The sequence below is a fragment of the Ascaphus truei genome, chromosome 5 (assembly GCF_040206685.1).
Source record: "Ascaphus truei isolate aAscTru1 chromosome 5, aAscTru1.hap1, whole genome shotgun sequence".
Taxonomy (NCBI): Eukaryota; Metazoa; Chordata; class Amphibia; order Anura; family Ascaphidae; genus Ascaphus; species Ascaphus truei.
In genome coordinates this window covers 193,820,197-193,834,940 of record NC_134487.1, presented here as the reverse complement: position 1 = coordinate 193,834,940, position 14,744 = coordinate 193,820,197, and the positions used below count along the sequence as shown (strand labels likewise).

General features: G+C 44.1%; 1 protein-coding gene across 3 annotated transcripts in view; it reads right to left on the bottom strand.

The window, feature by feature from the left end:
- Positions 1 to 14,744, bottom strand: part of PKD2L2 (polycystin 2 like 2, transient receptor potential cation channel) — a 1,160,187-nt gene that overhangs the window by 109,490 nt on the left and 1,035,953 nt on the right. Inside the window, exon 14 of one of the 3 annotated variants that reach the window (XM_075601559.1) lies at positions 1,881 to 1,997. The exons of the other annotated variants lie outside the window; for them this stretch is intronic. Coding sequence (XP_075457674.1) covers positions 1,935 to 1,997 — 63 coding nt within the window. The 3' untranslated portion in view covers positions 1,881 to 1,934. Of the gene's footprint in view, positions 1 to 1,880; positions 1,998 to 14,744 lie in introns of those variants that run through there. 3 annotated transcript variants of the gene reach the window in all.

The window sequence follows — 14,744 nt, the reverse complement described above, 5'->3', positions numbered from 1 at the left end:
GTGGGCTTGCATCGGTAACCTTTTTAAGTACGCCTTGGGACATGATCACGTTCCCACATCACATGTTGAATGCTAAACAATGAGGTGTGTGTGTGTGTTACAGTTAGTGTAACATTTAGAAAAGATGGTTTCAAATCGATAATAATGAATGATTTATGACTCCGTCACCAATGTGTACTCTTGGTTCGTCATGTAGTCTATTGTTATAGGAAATAATCTATTTGTGAACGCTCCATTTAAGGCTGTCTGCAATGTTTCGCTGTATCCACTCATTTGGCTAACAAATTGTGTATATTATGCAGATTATGTTATAATATTTGTAACATATATAATTTGAGTCAAGGCATAATGGAATGTGTATTTACCATTATTGTAGAAGTCAAAACTGATTTGGCTGCAACAAATCGCTCCAGGAAGGCACAACAGTATCATCCATGGTTGAGCCAACCGTTGAATCCTGATTCAGACACATCTCCGTGAGGCCGTCATATGGATCTGCAGTGGCTTCTTGAAACAAGACATCCGGAGGTACATACAGTTGTTGGTTGTTTTCACCTCTACATTCGTATTGGCCATATACGTTTTGAAACATATCATAGTAGTTATGTCCATCTTGCATCTCGTCGAGAGGAATGGACGGTGCAGGTATATCAGCAGATGCGACAGTATGTGAGGCTTCTATGTAACTGGCATTAGGCAAAAATATGCTATTTAACAGCAGATATGTTCCATGTTCCATGGTAAGTTTAAATGATGCAGCAACCTTCCAGCAGCCATATCGTTGAGCTTGACGATGTGGAACATGCTCAAAACATTCATTTGCGGATAAAGTGAAACGTACAGAAGTTTTAAAAATGTCTTTGATTGGCTGTTTCTTGGTAGCATGGATATTTGTTTTGGATCAAGTCATAGATTTCCCCCACGGCAGCCTTTTTCTGTGGCGTTGACTCGATTGCTTCTTAAATCAAAAATTTGTATGATTTACGTGGATGGCTGTGCAATGTGGAAGGTCCTGCCATTTCTTCTCTCTTCAAGTGCACAGTGTCTAAGTTGAAAGCATAAGGATGTCTGCTGAATGTGTGAAAAGTTACATGTTATCTTTGCGGTATTTTCCGAGGTTAGAATACAACCGAACATTTATACGCCTTGTTTTTCTCCCACAAGAAATTTGTTACAATAATTGGCTGAGATTCTTTGTCTAAGATACCCTCTTTTCACAGGAATCGAAACTTTACTTGCTGCTTAGGCAATCAAAATGAGAAAAACAAATTTACTCTTAATTACAATAACAATGTGTGTAATCATCAACTGTGCTATGATGAATAGATTTCTTTCTTTTTCTCTCTCTTTCTCTCTCTCTTTCTCTCTCTCTTTCTCTCTCTCTTTCTCTCTCTCTTTTTCTCTCTCTTTTTCTCTCGCTTTCTCTCTCTCTCTCTCGCTCTCTCTCTCTCTCTCTCTCTCTCTATATATATATAAATATATATATATATATATATATATATATATATATATATATATATATATACAGTGGTTGACAAATCACCAAAAAATCTACTCGCCACACAAAAAAATCTACTCGCCACCTAGTACCAAACGTGTGCTGCTTGGGCCAATATTTACTCGCCCGGGGGTTAAATCCACTCGCCCGGGGCGAGCAAATGTATAGGTTTGTCGAACACTGTATATATATAAATATATATATATATAGACACTGTATGTATATATATATATATATATATATATATATATATATATATATATATATATATATACACACACACACACACATGCACACACACACACAGTTACATACAGTTTTGGTATCAGAGTTGGCCTTGAATTCACTGCATGTGCTCCCCGGCCGTAAAGGAGCACACTACGTGATGACGTAATGTCGTAGGTGATCTCAAGGTATGGAGATTTGCACTCACGGTTTAGTTCAGGAAGCAGATGCTTGTCCCATAGGTGGCATATATACGTGTGGTGACCAGGGGATCCTGATGACCAAAGAAGACAGCACACTGCAAGGTTGATATCAAAAGAGTGTATTGTGGAACACAAGGCCGCCAACGTTTCGGTCCTCACAACGGGACCTTCCTCAGGGCAATGCACAACAGACTAAAACAAGCACCCATATATACCCCTAAAAACATACATGAAATCACCTGAAACCAATCACAGAAAATCCTAATTACAATCCCAGGTACAACCCACAACACGTCACAGCCAATCATGCAAACTGATACTGACCAGCACCAATGAAACAACTTGATCTAAACCCTTGTCTAATTGGTCACCTGTTATACCAATGCTGTCCACATAGTGACGTCACTGTGCACCCTGATTGCGTCTTGGTAACCATGGCTACTCATGCATATCGTATAGTAAAAAGAAAACATGTTTATACATCTAGATCTGAGTCAGTACAAGTGCAAAAATGAAAATGCAATATTCAAGGTGCAATATTAAAAGAAACTGCCCATAATAGACTCTTGCACGAACGTGTTAAACTGACAGCCAGAAAAGACTCATGTTGCCTGCATTTGTGCTGTAGTCAGTGCAGCCTGTTAGTGAGTGATTCACCATGTCTGGGTTACTTACCCCAACTGCCCGATCGTGTCTCTTACAGAGTGGGGACCGGAGGGGAGAGGAGGGGTTAGTAGGGGCGCACGGCCTCTTGCTACATTACAGCGTATGTGCGCAATGAACCCTTAATACACGATCACATTCCCAGGATGGGAGGGGGGGGGGGGCGCCATGTGTAATCAGATGGTATATACTCCCGCACGTGAGTTTGTATATACTCACGCGCGCATGCGCAATGTCTCCCTAGTGACTCAATCCCTGACTGCAAGGGGAAGGACTGTACTTGAATGCGCTCTGGATAGACTCATGCGCGCATGCGCAATAGAAAATAAGTAACGCCAACATGACTCGATCAGAGGAGGGCTACACACACAACAGGGGTTAGATCTAATGCACATATTCTAGCAACCCACCAGCGTCTGTGACAACCATTGAGAAGGCACGGATGTGGTGGTACTCACAGATATAATCCATGCTACAATTACAGTAATACAGTAAACCATTGGTCCATAGCGCTGATTGCAAGGAGGGCAAAAATAAACACAATGCCAAACATGTTTAAAGGGATACATCATCCATATCATGGTATATGATGCCCATTATAGTATACACTGGCGACCAAATTTATTCTTACTTGGCTAGCTCCGCGAATTTCAGAGGACCCCGGTGATGTGCGGTTTTGTGTCGTTTTCTCCCGGGGTATATAGCGTTATATTCGCGGCTGTGATTTAAGCATTTTATTCCCGCTGGCTGCAATACTGAAATGCCATATAAAATCGCATGGGGACGTTTGCGAGCTGTTGTCTTTAAAGCCGTCCCCTATAACCCCTAACATACAGTACTGTACATTTTTATTCATAGTGTACATGTACAGGGGGTCTCCGGAGCTGAACCGCGTTGGTTTCAGGTCGGGGGACCCCCTGCTCCCCGAGATACAGCCCCCTTTATGAGGTGCTGTATCCCTCTGCATTTAAAGGTCCCGATCACGTGACCGCGGCCTGTAAACCAAGCAGAGGGATACCGGCACCCCCTAAAGGGGCCTGTATCTCGGGGAGCAGGGGGTCCCCGGACCTAAACCCACAGCGGTTCTGCTCCGGAGACCCTCTGAACATGTACAGTATGAATAAAAAACATATATAAATAAACACTCGTTCTTTACTTTAGCGGCTATGTGCTATGGTAACGAAGCAGCATTTCTGTATTTTAATAATATTGTACAGTGAGCAGGGGGTTCCCTGAGCCAGAAATTAATGCTCAGGTGACCCCCTGCTCCTGCACAATATTATTAAAAATACAGAAATGCTGCTTCATTACTTTAGCGTATAGCCGCTAAGGCAATGAAGGGGTTAACTCACCGTGCCCGCTTTATTGTGGGTAGCGGGGGTGGGTGAGGGGGGTATTTGGCCCTTGGTGTGAGTTTAGGACTTGCAGGAGGGTTGCGGGTGCACTTAACCCCTTCACGGCCGTAGCAGTTAATACCGCTTCGGTCATGAAGGGGTTAAGCCCTCCCGCTACCCCCCGCAAGCCCTAAACAGCCACCGTTGGGGCTAATACCCCCTTCACCCACCCCCACTACCCACAATAAAAAATAATCACACACAGCAGCCGCCAAAAAATAAATAAATAAATCTAAATAAATAAATGACTATAAATAAATACATTTGAAATACATTTTTATTTATAGTGTAGATGTGCAGGGGGTCTCCGGAGCTGAACCGCATTGGTTTCAGGTTGGGGGACCCCCTGCTCCCCGAGATACAGCCCCCTTTATGATGTGCCGGTATCCCTCTGCGTTTAAGATCCCGATCACGTGACCGCGGCCTGTAAACCAAGCAGAGGGATACCGGCACCCCCTAAAGGGGCCTGTATCTCGGGGAGCAGGGGGTCCCTGGACCTAAAACCACAGCGGTTCTGCTCCGGAGACCCTCTGCATATGTACAGTATAAATAAAACACACACATCAATAAAGAATCGTTCTTTACCTTAGCGGCTATGTGCTATAGTAACGAAGCAGCATTTCTGTATTTTAATAATATTGTACAGTGAGCAGGGGGTTCCCTGAGCCAGAAATTAATGCTCAGGTGACCCCCTGCTCCTGCACAATATTATTAAAAATACAGAAATGCTGCTTCATTACCTTAGCGTATAGCCGCTAAGGCAATGAAGGGGTTAACTCACCGTGCCCGCTTTATTGTGGGTAGCGGGGGTGGGTGAGGGGGGTATTTGGCCCTTGGTGTGAGTTTAGGACTTGCAGGGGGGTTGCGGGTGCACTTAACCCCTTCACGGCCGTAGCAGTTAATACCGCTTCGGTCATGAAGGGGTTAAGCCCTCCCGCTACCCCCCGCAAGCCCTAAACAGCCACCGTTGGGGCTAATACCCCCTTCACCCACCCCCACTACCCACAATAAAAAATAATCACACACAGCAGCCGCCAAAAAATAAATAAATAAATCTAAATAAATAAATAAATATAAATAAATACATTTAAAATACATTTTTATTTATAGTGTAGATGTGCAGGGGGTCTCGGGAGCTGAACCTCATTGGTTTCAGGTCGGGGGACCCCCTGCTCCCCGAGATACAGCCTCCTTTATGAGGTGCCGGTATCCCTCTGCGTTTTAAGGTCCCGATCACGTGACCGCGGCCTTTAAACCAAGCAGAGGGATACCGGCACCCCCTAAAGGGGCCTGTATCTCGGGGAGCAGGGTGTCCCCGGACCTGAAACCAATGCTGTTCAGCTCCGGAGACCCTCTGCACATGTACAGTATAAATAAAAAACATATATAAATAAACACTCGTTCCTTACCTTAGCGGCTATGTGCTATGGTAATGAAGCAGCATTTCTGTATTTTAATAATATTGTACAGTGAGCAGGGGGTTCCCTGAGCCAGAAATTAATGCTCAGGGACCCCCTGCTCCTGCACAATATTATTAAAAATACAGAAATGCTGCTTCATTAACTTAGCTCATAGCCGCTAAGGCAATGAAGGCAGAATAGCATGTTTATTGGGGACATTTGATTTGCCCCCAATAAACATTGCAATAAACAACATACAGTACACCCCCTGTGTATTTAAAATACATAAACAATAAATACATGACATACATATTGTTATTGTGTGTTTTAAACCTGCCTGCCTTCACTGTAATCTATGTAAAAAACCCTCCCCCTATTGTGTGTTTTAAACCTCCTGCCTTCACTGTAATCTATGTAAAAAACCCTCCCCCTATTGTGTGTGAAGCTTCCCTGCCTTCACTGTAATCTATGTTTAAACCGCTCCCCCTATTGTGTCTGCTAAACTTCCCTGCTTTGACTAATCTGTGTAAGCCCCCCTCCCCTTATTGTGTCAGTAAAATCTGCATGGCCTGTATTTCTGTGAGTGCAGTGTACTGTATGTAAATGTGGGGAGGGGGATCCCGTGTAAATAACCACACCCACACCCACTACCCACTACCCACAGCCCCTCCGCTGCTTGCTGTAAAACAGAGACAAAAATTAAAACATACAAAGTAATGTCCCCTAAACCCTTAATCACCATTGCGGTTATTAACCTCTACAGTCATTAAGGGGTTAACCCACCCTCACCCACCACTCGGGATGCCTACATACCCTCCCACACTAACCCCCCCACCCGTTAGGCCTAACCACCCACCCACTACCCACAAGGGAGGCCTACCCACATACCGTTGGGGAAACACCCCCCCCCACCCCCAGTACCCACAATAAAAACAATACACAGCCCCACAATAAACATCATTCTATTTATTAAATACATTACCCACCCCCTGTGCCCCCCCATAAATACAAGATTTATTCTTTTACATACAAGGTTCATAACGCAGCCCCACGCGAGTCCCCGGTGGGCTGGCGGGGCACCTGGACAGACCTACAGTTTACCAGCAGCCCTTTTTACAAAGGTTCTGGAGGCCTGCTGGTGGATCACGCCAGCACCATGCCCCCCAGGTGGTCTCCTTGGGGCACCGTGGGCCACAATTGGGTCCCCACGGTAGGCCCGCGGATGTCTGGGAGCCCCGGGTCAGACCCACAGGTGTCTGCGGGGATTCGGGTGGTTCCCTCGGGGGTCTGGGGAACTCACGGGTGCTCACTACGGGTCCGTGGTGCCCCCACAGAAGTGGGACCACACATCATCATCCCCGCACCTACGGGTCGGCGGTGCCCCCACAGAAGTGGGAGCACACATCGTCATCCCCGCAGACTACTGTCCGCGGTGCCCCCACAGAAGTGGGACCACACATCATCATCCCCGCATGTGTCACCCGTGGATCCACCAGCCTGATACCCTCGGGATACCCGAGGAAACCCACAGGTGGTCTCCAGAGGTCCCACGCAGAACCACGGAACCAACCCTGAATGTAAAAAAAATAAACCTGGCCTATACATTCAATACATACACCCTCCCCCCCAACACCTACAGTACAATAATGTGCAAAATAACTATTATCCAGATATGGATAATAGATTAATTGCCCATTATTAAAAACATTAACTAGCATATACAAATAAATAAAGTACTACTGACCTCATCAATACGAAGTGTCCGTCGCCAGCAAAATCCTTGTCTTGCCCACAACATACATATCAAATACAAAGCCAATACATTGCAATTACATTCAGATATCAATTAACCCCTTAAACACCTTATCAGATAATAACCGCAAAGGTGATTAAGGGGTTAAGCCACACAGGCCCGATACCCACCCTTCACCCATGAATTTGTACAGTGGCTTCATCATGCAACTATATATATATATATATATATATATATATACACAGTATATATACACACGATGAACCAATATACAAATAAATGTAGAAGGGTTATCAAAAGCATACTGTCCTACAACCAAACACTTCTCCATACAGACACTATATTAAAATCAATTTCCTTTAATAATCCTAACTGATCTCACAATCTATATCATCACAAACCAATGAAAAGCCAATGAAACACCTCACATTCCAATATATATGATGCATAAAATCTATGCACCATATACATTCTGCAAATGAATCAGCCAAGTAAACAAAAATCAATTAGCAATCATTATTTACATCCCTAAATAATTCACACTCCATCACGAACAATGAAACAATTAACTAATTCACGCCTGGAGCAGAACAATTTAGCCTGTGAAAAAATATAAGTATCAACCAAAATACAACCTTTAAAACCAAGGCTAGCCCTGACCTCCCTCAAACACACGGACATTGATTTTAATGTAGTGTCTGTATGGAGAAGTGTTTGGTTGTAGGACAGTATGCTTTTGATAACCTTTCTACATTTATTTGTATATTGGTTCATCGTGTGTATATATACTGTGTATATATATATATATATATATATATATATATATATATATATATATATATATATATATATATATATATATCTCTGTATATATATATATACAGTATATATATATATATAGTTGCATGATGAAGCCACTGTACAAATTCATGGGTGAAGGTGGTGTGACAAACGCCCCTCTTTTGTAGTGCTGACGTCTGTCTGGGTTCTTCCCGACACAGTCTTCTAGGGTTAATTATACAACAAACAGGATCATGCAAAGTATTATGCTGCTTAACTCAGGCTTCTGCCTGCTTTATTTTCATCCAAGTAAGGTACTGCAGCTTTAACATGTGAAGGTTAGAGGTACTCAGATACTTTCATTCAGCAGTTCACATATTTCAGTGTTACCATATTTCCCACACTGTTATTTCAAGAAATAAAACCAAAATCATATAAGCAAAATCCTATCCCTTTCAGGGATCTAACTACACATCAGAATCAGTCTCTCTAACAGCTGCTGGCCAACTAAACTGGTTCCCCAGCTTAAAACAATGCTCTCTCATTTAGGGTCACAAGATACAGCACAGTCTTTTAGCAACAGCAGTAACCATTTGTTTTGTCTTATCTGTTCGTGGAGTCCAGGCAAATCCTCTGGTACTGTCATACGTGGAGGGGCCGTCAACCCCGATACTGTATGCAGGGGAGCAGCGACACCCCCAGCCCCCAGGCTCCAAGGAGAGAGAGAGAGAGAGAGAAATGCAAAACCTCTCTGCTCTAAATACCTGTGCATGTGATTAGAAGAGCAGGTGAGGGAGAACTAGAGCCATGGTAATCTGTGGTCTGGATTTTCCATCCAGCTGCCTGAGTTAATGGGAAGCTGTGGAACGGATCATTAACTATTCCTGCACTTTCTGCTCTAAAATGGGGCAGAAAGCTGCCTAACATCTTTGGACTATGTCACATATCCCCCTCCCCAGCTCACAACTACTGGGGTGAGCGGCCATGGACCTCACTGGGGTGAGCGTCCTACCTGAAATACTTGAGCTAACTCCTCAGTACAACATTAAGTATTCACATGACACGAATATGAACTTTTTCCACGGCAATTATGGACAATAGGTTTCGTCATAAGAGACTATACTTGGCAAACATATTTTTTTTTTTTTTTGCTCTCTATTAGGGAACTATTTTGAAAAATAAATGTCTAGCACACATTCTTACAACCCAGGATCTGCTAAATATATTCACAAAACCAGACAATTTCTATTACCTCCCTGGGTTTTTCTACTCTAGAATATGAACCTCATTATAAATGTATCAACCGCAAAAAACAATTTTTTTTTTTTTTTTACATATTGTAAGCAACCAATATTTTTTTTTTTCTTATACTACAGCCTTGTAATCTTAAGGGCCATCAAACCTGTATATTAATTTGTAGTTTAGCTACATTTTCAACACAGAGAACCAATATAACATTGTAATATTGACAAAATGCTTATTTGCATAGTTAAGTGTCCGTGACATAGTCCACACGTGTAATAAAAAAATAAATCGGTCAGTTCCCCCAAACATATTTTTTTTTTTTTTTTTTGACTTCCAGTCTATTGCATCCTTTGACTTTATTTCATAGCCCGCTGCAACCTGCAAATGACTGGACTGTTTCTTTAGCTTCTGATGAGACCCTTGGACCGTATTCTCCTTGGCTCCACAGTGTGGTCCAGATTGGTGAGATATGGAACTATTCAGGCGCCGTGTTAACCTTCGTTGTTTTTTCATTTCAATCTTTGATTTCCCTTTTGTGGCCATTACCAGGCCTTTGGGTTTTGGAGACCTAGTTGCCTCTGTACAAACGTAGTCCATATTAACCACGTCATCAGGATCTGTCAACAAGTTTGTGTTTTCAGGAACTGCCACCCACTTGGCTAAAACATCTTCTGTGGTGTCCTGGGTGTGTCCACTAGTTTGATAATCTTCTGGACAACGTAAATGAAATTGAGGATCTGGATTTTTGAATCCCAGATCAGGGAGAATATTCTCAGGAGGGTGTCTATCTGTTTCTGGAATAACAGCAGCACAATCAAAGTCAATTCTTTCTCCTTCCTCTTTGTCATCAGTGAGGGCATTGAGTTTACGTTCCCTGGTCTCCTTTTGTGACCGTGTCTCTTTTAGCCTTGGAATCTCTTTCTCCAACTTCATCTTTATAGCAAATCGTAATATTGCAACAGCATTGAAGATACACGTATAGGAACGTAATGCTTGCTTGGTTAGGAGGTAGGATTGATAGCCCGACTGAACCACTTTAGCCGCTTCTCCCATGTCCGTCATCTGTTTCAGAGCGAGGTTTAACTCTGTTTCATTTTCTCTATTCTTGACCTGCAGCTGCAGGTGCTCCTTCTGGGTCTTGTCCAGCTCCAGCTGCAGCCGGGCCCCCTCATTTGCCGTGTGGTCCAGCTGCTTGTAGATATCGGCCATCTCGCTTTCATAGCGCAATGTCAGGCAGACCACCTGACGGACGGAGATCTCCTCTCTCTTGGCGCACTGTATCTCGCGCTCAGCCATCTGCTTCTGCAGCTCTTCAACCTGATCGTGCCAGACCTCCCTCAGGGTCTTCACCTCTATCTGGTGCTTGCTCTGGGTTTGCATCAGCGCCTCCATTTTTTGGAGCTCTGCAGTTTGTGTCGCCTGGATCGCCGCTGATTCTGTATTCTGCAGTGCTTCCTGCATTTCTAACTTTTCCTGGATCAATTGCTTCTCCACTTTTTCTGCTTGGTGAAGCTTCTCATCACCTTCACTGATCTGGTCAATCAAGTCTGAATTTTTCTGTGTCAGACTTACATTCTCTCTTTTTACAGTCTCTAAATTACTCAGGGTATTCTCATAGGTTTCCTTCAATGTACACAGCTCTGTGCTGCGAGCGTAGACCTCATGGCGTGAGAGTTCCAGCTCTGCTTTAAGCGCGCTAGCCTCTTGCCGAGAAACCCCTAACTCTGTGATGAAGTTTTGCACATCTTTCTGGGACATCTCATAGCATAGTTTCCAGTCAGTTCTTGTTTTCTTTGATTTGCTTGGCTCTCTGCCTATGATGGTAGCAGTAGCCTTTGTCATCTCTAGGCGTGTCGTCATTCCTGGGACGATTGCGCCAGGCCATATGGGCTGTTGATCATCTCGGCGCCTTTCTGACGCATGTCCTGACAGTGCAGGTTCAAGTGGCTCGTTCACTTCCCCTGTGACTTGAGGAACAGTTTTCTTTCTTTTTGCTTTATTAGCTCCAGAGATATCAGTGGTACTGGGCACACACTCACTGTTATCAGCTTCCACATCTTGCTTGCACTCACAGGGCGTTGCTTGCTTTTGCAGCTGTTTGTCTTTGAAAATTTTGGGGCACACATCTTCCATGTGACCTACTTCACGACAGGCCCCGCATACTAAATTCATCTGTGGGTATGGCTCTCCTCCAGGGTCGTGATCATAGTATGGCCTGAAGGGACACTGTTTTGTATGGTTACGTACATTACACAACAAACATTTCACGTCGGCCATTTTAGAAACCCGGCAGGGACAATTTGCTAGCTGCAATTTCACTCACTTCAGCAACTTGCATACAGCACTTGCTAGCTGCAAATTCACTCACTTCAGCAAAAGGCATTAGCTTTACAAACAGCATTTGCTAGATGCAATTTTTTTTTTTTTCAGCAAAACATTTTGGTTTTCTGTTTGGGTTCAGGGTGCTATTGCATCCACACTTCGCACATTCTCTGTGTATGCTAGAAGCACAACTGATATACACAGTGGGACAGACTTCACTCATAGCATCTGTACTTTAGTTCAGCTCGGCGGCCATTTTAAATCCCCGCATTTATTTGCAAACCCACAGACTTTTTAGTGTCTGCCCGCATTCTCCACCATATGTGACAAACGCCCCTCTTTTGTAGTGCTGACGTCTGTCTGGGTTCTTCCCGACACAGTCTTCTAGGGTTAATTATACAACAAACAGGATCATGCAAAGTATTATGCTGCTTAACTCAGGCTTCTGCCTGCTTTATTTTCATCCAAGTAAGGTACTGCAGCTTTAACATGTGAAGGTTAGAGGTACTCAGATACTTTCATTCAGCAGTTCACATATTTCAGTGTTACCATATTTCCCACACTGTTATTTCAAGAAATAAAACCAAAATCATATAAGCAAAATCCTATCCCTTTCAGGGATCTAACTACACATCAGAATCAGTCTCTCTAACAGCTGCTGGCCAACTAAACTGGTTCCCCAGCTTAAAACAATGCTCTCTCATTTAGGGTCACAAGATACAGCACAGTCTTTTAGCAACAGCAGTAACCATTTGTTTTGTCTTATCTGTTCGTGGAGTCCAGGCAAATCCTCTGGTACTGTCATACGTGGAGGGGCCGTCAACCCCGATACTGGATGCAGGGGAGCAGCGACACCCCCAGCCCCCAGGCTCCAAGGAGAGAGAGAGAGAGAGAGAAATGCAAAACATCTCTGCTCTAAATACCTGTGCATGTGATTAGAAGAGCAGGTGAGGGAGAACTAGAGCCATGGTAATCTGTGGTCTGGATTTTCCATCCAGCTGCCTGAGTTAATGGGAAGCTGTGGAACGGATCATTTGTAACTATTCCTGCACTTTCTGCTCTAAAATGGGGCAGAAAGCTGCCTAACATCTTTGGACTATGTCACAGTGGGTATCGGGCCTGTGTGGCTTAACCCCTTAATCACCTTTGCGGTTATTATCTGATAAGGTGTTTAAGGGGTTAATTGATATCTGAATGTAATTGCAATGTATTGGCTTTGTATTTGCTATGTATGTTGTGGGCAAGACAAGGATTTTGCTGGCGACGGACACTTCGTATTGATGAGGTCAGTAGTACTTTATTTATTTGTATATGCTAGTTAATGTTTTTAATAATGGGCAATTAATCTATTATCCATATCTGGATAATAGTTATTTTGCACATTATTGTACTGTAGGTGTTGGGGGGGAGGGTGTATGTATTGAATGTATAGGCCAGGTTTTTTTTTTGGTTCCGTGGTTCTGCGTGGGACCTCTGGAGACCACCTGTGGGTATCTTCGGGTATCCCAAGGGTATCAGGCTGGTGGTTCCACGGGTGACACATGCGGGGATGATGATGTGTGGTCCCACTTCTGTGGGGGCACCGTGGACCCGTAGTGAGCACCCGTGTGTTCCACAAACCTCCGAGGGAACCACCCGAGGCCCCGCAGACACCTGTGGGTATGACCCGGGGCTCCCAGACATCCGCGGGCCTACCGTGGGGACCCAATTGTGGCCCACGGTGCCCCAAGGAGACCACCTGGGTGGCATGGTGCTGGCGGGATCCACCAGCAGGCCTCCAGAACCTGTGTAAAAAGGGCTGCTGGTAAACTGTAGGTCTGTCCAGGTGCTCCGCCAGCCCACCGGGGACTCGCGTGGGGCTGCGTTATGAACCCTGTATGTAAAAGAATAAATTTTGTATTTATGGGGGGGCACAGGGGGTGGGTAATGTATTTAATAAATAGAATGATGTTTATTGTGGGGCTGTGTATTGTTTTTATTGTGGGTACTGGGGGTGGGGGGGGGGTGTTTCCCCAACGGTATGTGGGTAGGCCTCCCTTGTGGGTAGTGGGTGGGTGGTTAGGCCTCACGGGTGGGGGGGTTAGTGTGGGAGGGTATGTAGGCGTCCCGAGTGGTGGGTGAGTGTGGGTTAACCCCTTAATGACTGTAGAGGTTAATAACCGCTATGGTGATTAAGGGGTATGGGGACATTACTTTGTATATTTTAATTTTTGTCTCTGTTTTGCAGCAAGCAGCGGAGGGGCCGTGGGTAGTGGGTAGTGGGTGTGGGTGTGATTATTTACACGGGATCCCCCTCCCCACATTTACATACAGTACACTGCACTCACAGAAATACAGGCCATGCAGATTTTACTGACACAATAGGGGGAGGGGGGCTTACACAGATTAGTCAAAGTAGGGAAGCTTAGCAGACACAATAGGGGGAGGGTTTTTTACATAGATTACAGTGAAGGCAGGGAAGCTTCATACACAATAGGGGGAGGGGTTTTACATAGATTACAGTGAAGGCAGGAGGTTTAAAACACACAATAGGGGGAGGGTTTTTTACATAGATTACAGTGAAGGCAGGCAGGTTTAAAACACACAATAACAATATGTATGTCATGTATTTATTGTTTATGTATTTTAAATACACAGGGGGTGTACTGTATGTTGTTTATTGCAATGTTTATTGGGGGCAAATCAAATGTCCCCAATAAACATGCTATTCTGCCTTCATTGCCTTAGCGGCTATCAGCTAAGTTAATGAAGCAGCATTTCTGTATTTTTAATAATATTGTGCAGGAGCAGGGGGTCCCTGAGCATTAATTTCTGACTCAGGGAACCCCCTGCTCACTGTACAATATTATTAAAATATAGAAATGCTGCTTCATTACCATAGCACATAGCCGCTAAGGTAAGGAACGAATGTTTATTTATATATGTTTTTTATTCATACTGTACATGTGCAGAGGGTCTCCGGAGCTGAACAGCGTTGGTTTCAGGTCCGGGGACCCACTTCTCCCCGAGATACAGGCCCCTTTAGGGGGTGCCGGTATCCCTCTGCTTGGTTTAAGGGCCGCGGTCACGTGATCGGGACCTTAAAACGCAGAGGGATACCGGCACCTCATAAAGGGGGCTGTATCTCGGGGAGCAGGGGGTCCCCCGACCTGAAACCAATGAGGTTCAGCTCCCGAGACCCCCTGCACATCTACACTATAAATAAAAATGTATTTTAAATGTATTTATATTTATTTATTTATGTATTTAGATTTTTTTTTT